The following is a 16,600-nucleotide window of genomic DNA, read 5'->3' as shown; positions in this document are numbered from 1 at the left end:
GTTGATGTCTGAGCAGATCCCACACAATTTTTGTCGCGGACGTATCTGGTGATCTTGTTGGCCCTGAGAGTACCTCAGCGTCACACAGGCAGTTCATAGACACATGTGCCATGTGTGTCCTGTAATGGCACCACGATACTGCCACACAAGAAGTAACAAATGAGGGTGCAAGACATCCATGGTGTACTGTTGTGCCATCAGAGTTCCCTCAAACACTACCAGCTCTGACCTGAAGTCATACTCAATGGATCCCACACCACAATGGCAGGAGTAACACTGCTGTGCCTCTCCACAACATTGGAAGAATGGGACCTCTCTCGAGGTTGCCACCATACCCACGAATGTTGAACACAATGTGATGCCATTCATCAGCAGTTCAATCTTCTCCACCACAGCACGACTCCAAATGCAGTCATCTGTATTGTGGTGTTAATGGCAGTATACATATGGGCCAGTAATTCCCTAGTCCGGTTGCTGCTAGTCTCTGACCAATGGTACAGAGTAACACACATTATTGCAGGGAGTCCATTACTTCTTCTTGGATGGTAACTGCAGATGTGAATGGGTGGCATTATGCTTGGTGCAGAATATGGCAATACTCCCTTGTGATGGTCAGACATGGTCGACTGGAACTTTGACAATGAGTACACCTGCTCTCATTTTCCCCACACAGTCCAACACTGCATCACTGTCACATCTGAATGTAACATAAATTTGGATATTGCACAATTCAATCATCCTGTCAAATGGAGACACTCAATGAGACCCCTTTCAAACTTTGTCAGGTGCTGATAATGCTGTCTCTAATCAGTACCCAGCACCTCCATGACCTTCGGTGGTCATTGAATACCTTACACTGTTCGTGCCCCTTATATCCTACCAGGCCTGGCAACAACACTAAACATGAACAAAACCAATGCATTCTGGTGGCCACTCTACCTGTCAGAGGGAATTACAACTCTAACCATATACATACCTGAAAATGGCATGTACGTGAATGAAGTTACATTGACATCTGCTGATGTATTCTGGGTGCTTCACTTTTTTTGTCAGGCGGTGTAGAAATGCCCACAGTTGTAACACTATACTCTGTTCATCATAAGAATACACCTTATGTAAACATTACACCATGTATTCTTCCACATTTGCTTGAATCTCATGTAAACATTACACCATGTATTCTTCCACATTTGCTTGAATCTCACTGGATTTCATTTCATGTGGAGCGGAAGCCAAGCTGTGATCAGTATAGTCAAGTAAAATCACAAGGATACATTTTATGCTGTGTTACCCACACAGACTGAGCGATAATGCGAGACAACAGCTTTACCGGCGCATTAAACTTGGACAGCACTGACCAGCCAGCGGTCCAACTAGCCTCCAATGATGTGAGCAGTTGCAGTTCAGACGTAACAAGAGAAGAGCAAAGAAACAACATAGCTACAAATGTCATTTAATTTTTAAAGAGAATGAAATAATATTTGGCAAAACTCCAGCACTACCATGCTCTTCTTAGGTGACCACACACAAAGCATAAAATGCTTTCGTTCTCCCCTGACATAGTACTCTAATTATCAACAAGAGTGATGAAAATTTCTAATTTAAACACACGGTAATTTTTCTGAGTGAGCACACTGCAGGGATTTCATCATACTGTTGAATACTGAAGCCAATGAAAGTATTAACTACAGTCAGTCATATGGTAATCTCTTAGTCCCTTCCTTATCCGAATCCAAGATATACATTTCAGTTCTGTAAGTATCTGCTATGTTGATAACAAGCCTATCAACAACAGAATCCATTAAGCCACCCAGGTGCTGCATTTTCTCCTTTTCTTTTATGACGAACCGTTCTATATTTCGCCAGCGTTCGGCAGTGAAATGTGAAAAAGCTACGTGCATTAGTTCCAGTACATCTGTCAGGTTAACGGTCTTTTTACTTCTTGGGCCAAATCCTGTAATTCTGCTCCAGATCAGTTCTGTTGGGTTCATATTTTAATGACACAGAGGCAAATGTAAAAATGCAGCACCTGTATGGTATGCTAAATGCCGTGAATGATTTTCTTCATGTTTCTACAACACTACTCTACACCAGTGGTATTAGACAATGGACATAGTCCAAATAAAAGAGTATTTAGTGTTTCAATTTTGCCTTCAAAAATTAAATTGTAGTGTTTTCTTAATTTAAGCAATTTTTATTAAGTCTTTCATAAAATATAAACAATTAAGAATTTATTTTTGAAATGAAAACAGGAATTTTGCATGCAATATGTAATTAGAAACAAGAAGATGTGCATTATTCATAAAAAAATGATGAATTTTACAGTTATGAGATGTAGGTATTTCAAAATGAACGAGGAAAAAAATTGACTCTGGCGAGATTTGAACCAGCGAACCACAAACTGCAGTACGTTATCAATCTATTTCGCTACCGATTCTGCTATATGTCCAATCTGTATGTGTGTCTCAACTGTATCTAATACAGGCCCTTGGAAAACTTCAAAGCTAAATATCTCTGTAAATTTAAGAAAAAACATTATGAACAATTTATTTCTCGACACTTTTTAACTGTTTTCCACACGTGTTTCACTACGGAAGAGGAAGCAGCCTCAGCCATTTTCATACTGCACTTTAACAATGCAACAATCACAGCACAATAGTGAAGAGCCTGTGACTTTACACGATTTTTGAAATATAAACTACACAGCTAAAGTGTGATTAAGAAAAAACATTGATGGCTGTTAATACATTTGAATACCTTAAAGTTTCATTTAATGTAACTTCATAATAATATATCTAATACATAAGTAGGACCTACTTCGAAGAGTGTAATAACACCAATGTATGTGTGCAACAGCTTCTGACCAATCATCACATTTGTGTTTGTTTACATCACATTTATTCTTATGATGAGCAGAGTATAGAAGAAGCTGTTGGCAGCTGAGAAAGGAGTTCAATAGGTAGCCATAAAAATATTTGATCATTAGCCCAATGAAATAAAATGTCCAAGAGATAGTAACTCACATGCCCATACAGCTCAATATTGAACCTGTATCAGAGATACTCAAGCTGGATTACTAATGTCTGGCAGCACAGCAAGGAGCATATGTTACGTGACATGGACTTGTCTGTCGGGATATAGCTACCCATATAGTTACCCGGTTACCCATCACGAGATTAGCACTTCACTCCATTTTGGCTTATGAAGCAAATCATTACACACTGTATTGGCCAACGTATTATCAACTCATTATGCTCAGATGTCTGTTTCTGGCTGACTTACACTCAATGAACTCTAACCTAATGTTTTTTCAAGTCAGTTGCTATGCAGTTTCTGTGGTGTTTGGCGAACTGAAAACATGCAGCTTTATGTACTCCTGCGAACAATGGCCTTTTGCGAGGTACTTAGCTCCGAACAATTGCATATTGTTCACCTTTGAATGCTCGTAAACTGGTTGATATGTATCTGCATTCACTAAAAGGAGCAACTCATGATGGTTTTGAATCTGACTGCCATTGACAAATCGTTACACTCTAGTTCGGTCCCTTAGTTCGGTCCCTGTTGGTTAAGAGTCTTATCAGACCCATTGTTCTTATCCCATGTTACACGGTTGTGAGTGGTACACCATTCCTTGTACACACAATGGACAATCCACTTTGATACACCAACAAATTGGACAGCTTCATTTGCAGTGTAGTCACGGGCACCTCCAAACACAATAGCTATTTTCTGCCATTCTGTCATGTGTCCATGCCTATAACATATCCCGTTATCATGCATGCTACTGCATATGGACTCGTATGCTCAGCTAGAACCTGTTGTAAACCCAAAGCATCTTTGTTAGCAATAGGGCACAACAAATCTTCACAGCCAGTCATAATCAGCTGTTGCCATGACAACAGTCAATGCTCCCTTCACACGTGCCACAAGGGGCCATAGCAATCACAATGACTCAGCCTGACTACTGGTATAGGAGTAATGAGCTCCAACTACACCACATTGTCACTATGACTTCTGTCCCCACAAAGGTTCATGGAAAGCAGGGACAGTCATTGACAAATGGAGATGGGAGGGGAGGCTATAGGGGAGAAACTTTGACGCATTTACCATCGCCTAATCCCCCCTTCGCCTACCGCCCCCCCCCCTTTCCCATCTCGGTCTACTAGACCTCTGCTCGCAATACCTCATGCAGGTTACATGGCAGGAGATTGAGAAACACACGAGAGCTAAACATTTCCTATTTCCTAATCTCCATTCTCCTGCAGGCTGGCTCCAGTTGTACTTGTCAGATATCAGGGTAACAGGTGCAAAATCATGACAACATAACCTTTCTGGCTCCAACCAAGACATACCACTGAACCCACTGGTGGTGATCTCAGCACCACTCTCTTCCTTTCTTCGCGAAACCATGGATGAACAGAACTATTATTGGCCCTACGTGTTGATTAATAAATGAAGGAGAAAATTTTTATTTGTGCCTTTGTATTCATGCCCAGCACAGTCCAGGAATCCACGCCCCCATCTAACTTGAGCATCAATATATTACTTGAATAAGACATACTTGAGCTATCAAGCAATGCTGATGTCCAGCAACAACGAAAGAAGCACATACAGCATATGATATGGGTGTGTCAGCTGGTTATAGTTACCTACAAATATTCCAGTGCAAACAGAGCATTGTACTCCTGTGTGTCCCATGAAAATATCCATTGTATACCACATATATTTGACACTGCTGTATTTTGCAATTTTTTTTGACTGGCCTTAAGAAGGTCAGACCTCATTTACCAATATAACATTCACTGTGCTATGGTGTTTGTTTGCAGCTTATTGTTCACTGTCTGAAATCTGACACTATTGATTGCTCAGAACTATCTGTGCAGTCCCTCAATCACAACTTAGCAGTGTCCCAGAATAATGGTATACGAGGGCATGCTGAAAAGTAATGCCTCTGATTTTTGTGTGGGAAAACTTTTAAACCTTTTTAAATAAAACAGACATAATGAGCAATCTACATCTTTATTCTTCATTTCTACTTATTTACAGCCCTCTGCTGTAAGAGAGACCTGAATTGTCGCCTTTAACATGATGGTGTGTCATATAACTTTCTCAATGCACGGGAAACAGTGTAGTATAATCAAGTTTCGAATTTGAAGGGTTCATCCACACACGGAGCACCCTTTCCTTCAGTAAGACAATGCCAGATCACACAAGAGCGCTGTGATATTTGCACCAATCCTACCTTCCACACTTATCTAGAATGTTAATAACTTTTGTTTTACTTAAAAAGCTTTAAGAGTTTCCACACAAATAATTTGGAGGTATTACTTTTCAGAATGCTCTTGTATTATTTCTGTCTGCAGTGCCTGAAAATGTCACAGACTAACAAGTTCCTTTTTATTACCTTTAAGTCACTGTGTAATTTAGTATACTGTATACGGCCAGCATTCAACCATATGCACAAACAAATAATATATACAAAGACTGTACACTGATTTGTTTCACAACTGTTTAATAGAAACTGTTATAATAATCAATGGAAAATGTAATTCACTAATCGCAATCTTTTCAGAGATTCGGTAAATATATATCGAAGCCAATAGCCAAATTTATCTTAATATCATTACTGGAAACTGCTACAGTGATTGTATTCCTTCCTGTGTACTTATGAACTCTGGTAGAAGTTTATGATTAGCTACAAAAACAAAAAGAAAGAGTAACATAAGAGTTTGACCAATAATATGGGGGAGGGGTTCCAAGTAAAAACACACTATTCTTCACTTCCTTCCTTTATAGTATACAATTATTTTTCTATCAGTCTCATTACAGAGAAACCTACGAGTTCTGAAGTGTGTTCATAACTGTTTGTTAACTGAACCTTAATCTTACTTTCATTAGATTTTATTGTAGATGATGACTGAACTATAAACTCAGTTACACAAATTGTCAGTATGTAGCCATATTTTTACTGATAAAATGTAGTCTAGTTGTTAAATTGCTGCCGCTTTCCACATTATAGCAAGTCATTACAAATATGATCTACAGAAAATGCAGATAACTAAATTAAACAGAAAAACAACAACTGTTATTTGGCTTCATTCGGAATGAAAAACAGCGTTAATAAGGTGTGCTAAAGGCAATCTCACATGTAGGAAATCATGTTTTTAGAAAGGACATGAAGCATACTTGTAGGATTCCAAGTGTGCCACTCATTAAAGGCAAGAATACGCATGCTTGAGTATGACACCAACAACTGAAACCAAATATTATAAATGGGTTGGGGACAGTGCGATTTCTGTTTATGTATCAGTGTAACTGTTTTTAAAGTAGATATTAACATGAAAAAATAAGGAATGATCAGTCTCCACAGATTGCATTCTTAACTGGTTCAACATCACAGAAATAATGCTAAAATTGGCAGAAATTTAATTGCAAAGGCGGCAGCAAACAGAGGAACACTGTTACTTATCTATGCATTTCTGAGAATTATTTCTCAGAATTCCACAAACCAACCAGGTTGAGGGTATGAACCATAAACTTAACAATTATTATGGCTTAATGGATTGAATGGAGTAAAGGCCACAGATACTGTTCACAGTAACACACCGAAAAATTACACACTAATGTTCTATGATGGTAGTTCACAGAGTTATTTTTATTATTCATACCTGAAATTTAGCTATGAAGTCCAACAAGTTGAGGCACAATTTACGACTGGAATGAGTAAGTTGACGCAGACTATCTTCTTGATACAGTTTGTAATGGAGGATATTCTTGCAAATTTCTCTGTTTATTTCCTGGTTAAACAGTGGAATTCCAAAACTACACTCCAAAAGAGTCCATCGATTTATATCTGTAGATATATTCTCAAGATCTCTCTTTTCACTACTATCATTTTCTGAGGACAAGAGGCTACTGTCATTCCTAATTTCATTGTCAACAGACTTTGATTTAATATTTAATTTTTCAGGATATATGCTATCTATTTCTTTTTTTAAGACAGAAGCACATTCACCATTTGTGAAGCCGTTGCTAGGTAATAAATCTACACTAGTGGGCTCTTCAAATGTGTCATCTGGGGATCCTGTTTTCACCCAAGCTTCTACAAAGCTCTCAACATTAGATCCTGAACTGGAGATAGGTGAAATGCACTTAGATTCTTCTGGAGTGTGCCTACAAAAATTACTTTTGTTAGTATGACCATCTATACTGTTCTCTGTATCAACCATAGTTATAAAGCCACAGCTGCACTTCAGATCAATAACGTCAGACAGTTTCCTTACAGCAGGATGGGAATTCCAATCAACATCAGTGGTGCACACATTCTGAAAACTGCCACCTGTAAAAAGAAAAAGTCAATAATATATGAAGACAGTAAACACTAACAACAGGACAATTCTCAAAATTCTTACCAATTGCTAGTGGTTTTGAAGACATCGGAAATGGTACCAAGAATGTTTCTGCTACTCGGCTAATACCATAAGCCTGAAAAATAAATGAAAAAGAAACTTACAGAGAGCTAAGGAAAATAAACAATAATCTCTCTTTTCTTTCCTTTTTATATTTACACTTTGTACATACTTATACAGTGAATATAACAGTTCTCAAAGAATTTTTTTAAACTCAATTTTCAGTTACAAAGATCATCTGCTGTCCTGTATCCACACTTTCAATTGTAAGGGTATGCTAAAACCTATGGAGCCACAGTTTCCTGCTAAGGGCAAACCCTCTGGCCCATGTCTGCACATGAGACAAAGTCACACTGGCTCAGCCATCTTCTTTGCTGTTCTCCACTTCAACTGATTGCTATCAGTATGTTGCTGACCTGGGCTTTGGAATATATGCTATCTGGGCAAATCCCAGTGCAGCTGGTTATGATTTTGCAATTTATCACAGACATTTCTTAGTACATTCTTAAGCAGATGACCTTTGCTGCAACGACATGAATTTATTTACTGTCCATTAAAATGACCACATTGTGCAGAATTGTGTAACAGTATACTTTGAAACAGTGGCATTTAATTTTCAATAAATATTAATTTTGCAGCCATAAGCCAGTATCCAACTTACGCTCAGCGATGTTCTCCCTTATTTTTGTCATATACTCAAACCCATTTCAATACCAACAAAATCATCATTTGACTAGTACTGAATCTACTACTTACAATATACCAATACTCTCACCATATATCCTGTCTCACCATGTTTAATATTGGTGCTATTTTAATGAGCGGTAGGTAAACTGATCTCATTTGATTACCGAGGATGATATCTCCTGCACAAATGTCCATCAGTGTGAATGGCTTTATTATGAGATAGTACCATAAGCTTCATCAACAATCAATTTGTCGTTCAATCCCCATCCCCAACTTACAGTCTCCACTCATGAGAAGAATTGTTCTGTTTATGAAATCTGTTTGTAAAATATGCCATAATAAATGAGTTATCATTTAGGAACAAGAATACCTAATTTCAAAAAGGCAAACTATGAGGAGAAGTCAAATGAAAACTGAACATCTGCTACAATGGGACCATGGGTTGGTTCCTTTCAAAAGTAATTACCTCATGCATTAAGACATTTAATCTCACTGGGAGATGAGATGATCAAATCCTGTTTCACTGAATGCAGTGGGGTGCTGATAGACAATTGTACCCCTTCTTGCCCTTACTTGTCTAGTTGAAACAGACGACCCGTATGTCTTTCTTCAGGTTGCCAAAGATGTGAACATCACACAGTGAAAGATCTCGGCTGTATGGAAGATGTTGCAGTGTTACCCAACCAAACTGCCGAAGCATAGCCTTCATCCAATTGGCACTGTGGGCACATGCATTATCATGCAACAGGATGATTCCATCTGACAACATTCCTGGGCATACTGACGTTATGGCAAGTCACATGTCCTGTGAAGTGTCTTGACAGCACTGTGCATTGACTGGGCTTCAATGCTGGAGGAACTCTATGATCAGAAGCAGCATCATGTTGCACGATAACGCTAGCCCCCACACTGCTGATTGGACACTTTGCAATTTGGTTGGAAAATACAGCAACATCCCCCATACAGCCCAGATCTTTCACCATTTGAGTTTCACACTTTTGGCAACCTGAAGAAAGATGCGTAGATGTCAATTCCAATCGGATGATGAAGTGCAAGAGTGGGTGCAGTTGTGGATCCGTCAGCAGCTGACTGCATTCTACAAAACAGGAACTGATTGTCTCACCTCCCATTGGCATAAATGTCTCAATGTGTGCGGTGATTACTTTTGAACAGAACCATTCCATGGTCCTGTTGCGGATGGTGTTCGGTTTTCATTTGACTGCCCCTTATACGTTAGATATTTATGAAAATATGAGGTATAAGAATTTAAGTGGTCAGTGGTTTATTTAGGTGAAACATAGATTTATACTTGTTATTTTGTGAATAAATGTTGGCAAAATAATAGTTTCCAAGGAGTACTGTGACACAAAAGTGTTGATTTATGTTTATTGCACTATACAGGGCACTGACATATAGTGCGTGGAGGTGTCCCACTTGTAGGGATTTGAGGCATACATTGTTACTGTCCTCCTTATTAGCATAAACAAGACAGTGCTGCCACCTTGGCCAGGTCTTCAGTTTGGCTTACCAGGTAATAGGTCTTATCTTTATTAACAGCACTACCAAAGGAATGACATAAAAATGAAAACATTCAATTAAGGTTCAGAATTTCAGACTATATTTCATTTATGCAATTTCATGTTATTAAACACACAGAAATGAAAATAATATAATCAATTCAGGTTCAGAATTTGAAAACAGAATTCTCCTACGCAATTTAAAGTAGTTGTGCTTCACAGTATTCATCTCCAATGATTCCATTCATTTTATTTCAGTTGATGTTTATCTCTATGGCAGGGTAAGCCTTGGTCCTCTGTCATATTCTTTGCTTTGGTCATTCTATACCTAATAAGGAGAAACTCCTGTTTGTTCATGAAAAAGTATGAGGAAAATGTAAGTGAGAATGAAGTTATGGGTCAGCCTAGGAGGAATCCTCAGATGGCCTAATTATTTTTGGCAACTGCTCACAATAGGCAGGGATCTGGGTGTGAGTCCTGCCCTGGCACAAATGTTTATTTCTAACAACAAATTCAACACACTAAAATTTAATTCATAAAAATTTAGGGTGGGTCCTCTTGCAGAGCAGGAAACCATGAGTCAACAGACTGTCCTGCTCATAGATGTGTAAGAAAGCCTTCATTCCACCTGACTGGCCTTCTGCAGATACACCATGGCTCAGTAGTTAGCATTACCAAATGTAGCTTATTGTTCATCACTCTTAGCCACACTTCTCCCCAATGATATATGACTGTGTACCTCTACAGTGTGGCGACAGCATGTAAGTGGATGGCACACTGGGTCACATATTTATCACACATTCTTCCCCAGTTGCCATACTTGCTAATTTGTTTTCTTGAATTTCCATTCTTAGTCACGTAAGTTAAAAAGACATCTCTTTTACCATAACCTGCATGCAAAGAAGGGATTTGTTCATCCTCCAGGTCCATGTGCTGTATAGCTTGAGGGCACTCACGGAGTTCAAGATGGTGAGCAATTTCACTGCATGAATATCGAATCTTCTCCAGCACCCTACCAACTTCTAATGACCTGAGGATGTACAGCACTTCCATAAACCTCACCTTCGTATCACTTATGTGTGGCAATATCATGCAAGATACAAATATAAGGGCCAGAAAGTTTCCCAAATCTGTAAAACTTAGAATGGTACTCTTCATTTAAAAGTTAGGTAGGTTAAAACATACAAAATAGTGGTTAACACTAGAACCATCAGTAAGACATTTGTGTACCATTGAAAAAACTAAGAAACAATTATATAAATATAATAAACAGACACTGTGAAGTAGTGCACCGTGGCTCATAATCGTGGTCTCACAGACAAAAAGATGTTAACTTTGATCATTAATAATGAAGAAGTTACATGCAAAGGAGAATATGTAGACAGTGTATCAACGGATTCTGTTTATGATAAAAACCAAAGTGCAGCAGGAAGCTCAGATGAATCAGAGGGCAGCCATGAAGATTCTGACGAATCCCCACGAGTGAATCGTACTGGAAAAGGTAATAAATAAAACATTTCTGAAATCATATATTTCTGCTTCACCATTTTCATTGCAACAGTGTTCATTCCTCAAAAAACACTCATTTCACTTATTCCTAGGTGCCACCTCATTTGAAGGGCAATCACATAATCATGGTACAAGAAAAGTTAGCAGAGTGGGTGCTGGTGCAATGGTTTGTGGCAGTGCTGTCAGAGCTGCTAAACTTATTCTCAATCACTTTCAAAGACACACTGAAACAGAGTTCTGTAGTGTCGGAATGGGAAGAATGGTCATTACCAATTGAGGAGCTTCATGCATTTGTTGCTGCTCTGTTTGTTTGGAGAGCTACTGAATCAGAGGAATAGTAGTGGATCTTCTTTGGTCAGAGAAGTGGGGAATATAATTTTACAAGCCTGTGATATCACACAATTGCTTCAGAGAAATGAGGTTCCTCACGTTTGATTTGAGGTCAACACGCGCAAGAGCAAACAAAACATGACAAGGCTATTCTCGTGTCAGTTACATAGAAAACTGTCAAAGCATGTATATTCCTGCCCCACATATTGGTGTTCATGAGCAGTTGTTTCTGTCCAGGTGTAAATGTCGGTTCACTCACTTCATGGCTTCAAAACCTGACAAGTATGGGCAGAAATACAGAATGGCTGTTCATAAATAATTCAAATATATGCTAATGTTTTCCGATATCTTGGCAATGAAAAAACTCATCCTGGTGGTGAACATTTTAGTGACTTTGCAGTGAAAAAACCTTTACACCCAAACTTCAAATAAAGGAAGGGCTGTTTCGTGTGACAACTTCTTCACCCCACTTTCCAAAGAAAAATTAGAAAGGATGTGCCAGAGTGCAAAATAAAAGTGTGCGAGGACCTATACAAGACTGAAGCTTTCAAAAGTCATGAAATGATCCTTACAGTGTACCAAGGAAAACCAGAAAAGAACGTAATAATTCTCAGTGCCGATTTGCAACTTGGACCTGACACCAAGTTGAAGTCTGACACAGTGAAATGTTATATTGAAACAACAAATGGATTAGATGACGTTGACCAGATAGCTTGCAAGTACTCAGTGAAAGCTGGTAAAAGAAGATGGCCTTTTCATACTTTTTCCAATATTCTATACTTAGCAGGCATCAATGCTTGGATAATCTACAGAGAAGTAACAAACATCAAAGTAAGATGAGATTTCCTTCTCAAGCTCACAGAGGAACTTGCCATAGTTTTTACAGAAACCCCAGATTAGAGCTCTAGCTATTCACATTGAATAATCAGATGTACACTCCTGGAAATTGAAATAAGAACACCGTGAATTCATTGTCCCAGGAAGGGGAAAATTTATTGACACATTCCTGGTGTCAGATACATCACATGATCACACTGACAGAACCACAGGCACATAGACACAGGCAACAGAGCATGCGCAATGTCGGCACTAGTACAGTGTATATCCACCTTTCGCAGCAATGCAGGCTGCTATTCTCCCATGGAGACGATCGTAGAGATGCTGGATGTAGTCCTGTGGAACGGCTTGCCATGCCATTTCCACCTGGCGCCTCAGTTGGACCAGCGTTCGTGCTGGACGTGCAGACCGCGTGAGACGACGCTTCATCCAGTCCCAAACATGCTCAATGGGGGACAGATCCGGAGATCTTGCTGGCCAGGGTAGTTGACTTACACCTTCTAGAGCACGTTGGGTGGCACGGGATACATGCGGACGTGCATTGTCCTGTTGGAACAGCAAGTTCCCTTGCCGGTCTAGGAATGCTAGAACGATGGGTTCGATGACGGTTTGGATGTACCATGCACTATTCAGTGTCCCCTCGACGATCACCAGTGGTGTACGGCCAGTGTAGGAGATCGCTCCCCACACCATGATGCCGGGTGTTGGCCCTGTGTGCCTCGGTCGTATGCAGTCCTGATTGTGGCGCTCACCTGCACGGCGCCAAACACGCATACGACCATCATTGGCACCAAGGCAGAAGCGACTCTCATCGCTGAAGACGACACGTCTCCATTCGTCCCTCCATTCACGCCTGTCGCGACACCACTGGAGGCGGGCTGCACGATGTTGGGGCGTGAGCGGAAGACTGCCTAACGGTGTGTGGGACCGTAGCCCAGCTTCATGGAGACGGTTGCGAATGGTCCTCGCCAATACCCCAGGAGCAACAGTGTCCCTAATTTGCTGGGAAGTGGCGGTGCGGTCCCCTACGGCACTGCGTAGGATCCTACGGTCTTGGCGTGCATCCGTGCGTTGCTGCGGTCCGGTCCCAGGTCGACGGGCACGTGCACCTTCCGCCGACCACTGGCGACAACATCGATGTACTGTGGAGACCTCACGCCCCACGTGTTGAGCAATTCAGCGGTACGTCCACCCGGCCTCCCGCATGCCCACTATACGCCCTTGCTCAAAGTCCGTCAACTGCACATACGGTTCACGTCCACGCTGTCGCGGCATGCTACCAGTGTTAAAGACTGCAATGGAGCTCCGTATGCCACGGCAAACTGGCTGACGCTGACGGCGGCGGTGCACAAATGCTGCGCAGTTAGCGCCATTCGACGGCCAACACCGCGGTTCCTGGTGTGTCCGCTGTGCCGTGCGTGTGATCATTGCTTGTACAGCCCTCTCGCAGTGTCCGGAGCAAGTATGGTGGGTCTGACACACCGGTGTCAATGTGTTCTTTTTTCCATTTCCAGGAGTGTAGTTGGAAATGGTCACTGCTGTCAGGTGCAAACATCTTCCAATGAAGGGAAAAGTTCATATACTCATAAATGTACATCATGCGACAAACCAGTCTGCAAGAAATGTGTTGTTACAGTTTACTATATCTGTGTAGATTGCAAAGCTTAGTCTACCAATGATGACAATCTGCAGGTATTTAAAAGGAACATAGTTACTTACATAGACTGTAATGTTAACCTTTAGATGTGTATCATAATGTAAAGCGATATTAGAATATGCCAATATGTTCTTGCTTAATTGTAGAAAATAGCATTTTGTACCAATTTTTCTTTTTTTTTTTAGTTGGCTGTATTTCTATAAAAATACAAGATTTCGTCATGAGATTACAAAGAATTTTCAAGTATGTGCATATTTAAGTTGATTTGGACAAAAATTTTAAAAGTATTCTGTTTTTATTTTGTTACATGAAAATATTTTAAAATAAATTGTAAGTATCTAGTATTATTGTACTTAATGTTCACAATTAAAACAAAATAACGGACCATTAGAGTGACTATTTGATACAGAAAAACTCATCCACTAAAATAAAAGTACTAAGAACAAATTATAAGCTCATTGACTAGAGATGGGACATTTTTGTATCAGCAAACGTTTTATAGAGTTTGAAAAAGTCAGTGGTTTTAGCATCAAAAATCAAGAAATACACTCTTCTCTATGTAAAAGTCAACAATTGGTATGTTTGGCTCACTCCTTCAACTTCCAAATTGCCTTGGAGGCTTTGAAGAGCAACACAAAGTTGCAAAATTGTCCACTGCACTGGATTTCTTAAGATGGACATTAAACTGTCAATGATGAAGAGGGCTATACTTCCTTGAGAGAATCTTCTTCCTCTCCAAATCTATCAGAAATAAATTCTCCAACTTAGAATCATTAAAAGCAATGTAATACATGAACCATATGGAGATGGCCATGGATGTTCCATTAATGCAGCTATCCAAGAATAGTTTACCTTGAAGTAGTGTCACAATGATTTCACATGACTTTCCAATGTCAAAAAGTAAGACTATGAAATGATGTCTTTGCAGGAAACCCCAAAGAATAGCTATTTCCAATTTGTAAGGCCACACTTCAGTAGGTACTGGTGATGGTTTAGTTCTTCCACAGATTGAGAAGGGGAGCCGAATTTACTTATTCCCACATGTTGAGAATTCCTTAGATTCTGCTTATATGTCCTGCAGAATGTCCTACAGGTTTTCGTTGTGACCAGGCACATTATCAAAGTACTAAATCGAACTTCCACTTGGCAAACAGGCAGATATGGATTCACTCCTGTTGGAAATGAATCCACCACTCTCCACAGATGTACAGTGCAGTTGCCATCACAAAAGTGCTCTACTGTTCCTTAAGCAGCCTACAATTGTTTGGAGACAGCCCTGTCACAGTACAGTTGCTAGATAATGTAACTAATGCTCAGATTATGTGTAATAGCAAAAACAGCAACAGTGGACAAAATAAGTTGCTTAACATATTTACAAGATAACAGCACCAGAAACTGTAAATAACATGCTAAAAAGTGAAATGAAATAATGATTTTGTAATGTTTAAAAAACCGTTATTTGCAGATAAGCTGCAAACAGTATTTTCCATCTGACACTATCAGCACAAAATAACTGCTATCATTATGTAAGATAACTACATAACAGTATAATTATCTTACTTTCCCAAATAGCTTTTTATGCCTAAGATATATGAAGGTGTACTGACAAATATTCATTCAATATGGTATCTGCAAATAGAAAAGGAAGAGTGAGGGTGGAAAATGGCACTGGTGGTACACTATACACCCTCTGTCTCATATCACATGTCGAGTATGTAGATGCACGTGTCAGACTTAATTTCCTCATCCAAGGAGCAAGTGAATGCTCATTGCCATACTATATGCTAGCCTCTATTAGAAAATAAGAAACACAGACTGTGAATCTGTATAGGTACTGAAATTAGTGCAGGAGACTCAGGATAAATTATTCAAGAGTGTGTAGATTAATTTTATTTGAAGATTAATTTTATTTGAATGTTAAATGTCTGGGAATTTTGTCTGTAAACTCTGAGTATTCATAAATATACGAGGAATTAAAAACCAGGTATAGCTTCAATTCAATTTACTGTTAGAAATCAGATACATTATAAATCAGACAGTGTTGTTAAACATACCTGGACCAAAACAGCTGAATGGCAAAGTGCTTCATTGAGGGTAAAAATAATATTACTGACAGGTAGAACTCCAGGATCATGTCCCCATGTAGTCACCAAGAGCTTTTCATATTTACAGAATACAGCCGGTAGCCTCTTAATCCGAGAGCCTGTAAAATCCAGAGAGGATAGATGAATGGCATGAAAGTGATTATAGTTACTTCAAACAATACTTGTCATTTTGCATCAAAATGTTGTTATAATGCAGTCAATGGAATGCTTTCACAAACATACCAAAACATCACTTAACTTTCAAAAACACAATTTCCTTCAGTGAGACAGAGTCTTTCCTTCTCATCCTCTTCAAGTCTCCTCTGACCTGGAGTTCCATGCAACTTTTCCACAATCGCTCCCCATTTCCTAAACCTCACCAGTCATTTTTATTCATCTGTCTTCCTTCCCCTTCAATACTCCTATGGGTGGAGGAGCCCATGGCTCCAAAAGCTTGTACATGTCATTAACTGTTATGAGTTTTCTTCTGCTGCTGCTTGGTGAGTAGATTTTTGTCTATCCGGTTATATTTTCAAAAACTGATTATTGTCATTGCTACATTATCATTTA

The 16,600-nt window shown here is 39.5% G+C and overlaps 1 protein-coding gene across 1 annotated transcript in view; it reads right to left on the bottom strand.

The window, feature by feature from the left end:
* The window catches only part of LOC126248467 (protein FAM91A1), a 183,234-nt gene that overhangs the window by 31,102 nt on the left and 135,532 nt on the right, over positions 1 to 16,600 (bottom strand). Inside the window, exons 10-12 of the mRNA XM_049949478.1 lie at positions 16,001 to 16,149; positions 7,413 to 7,485; positions 6,669 to 7,339 (exon numbers count right to left, since the gene is read on the bottom strand). Coding sequence (XP_049805435.1) covers positions 6,669 to 7,339; positions 7,413 to 7,485; positions 16,001 to 16,149 — 893 coding nt within the window. The remainder of the gene's footprint in view (positions 1 to 6,668; positions 7,340 to 7,412; positions 7,486 to 16,000; positions 16,150 to 16,600) is intronic.

This window comes from Schistocerca nitens, chromosome 3 (assembly GCF_023898315.1).
Source record: "Schistocerca nitens isolate TAMUIC-IGC-003100 chromosome 3, iqSchNite1.1, whole genome shotgun sequence".
NCBI lineage: Eukaryota > Metazoa > Arthropoda > Insecta > Orthoptera > Acrididae > Schistocerca > Schistocerca nitens.
Note: the sequence above shows the minus strand (reverse complement) of the source record. Positions and strands in the feature narration are given on the sequence as shown.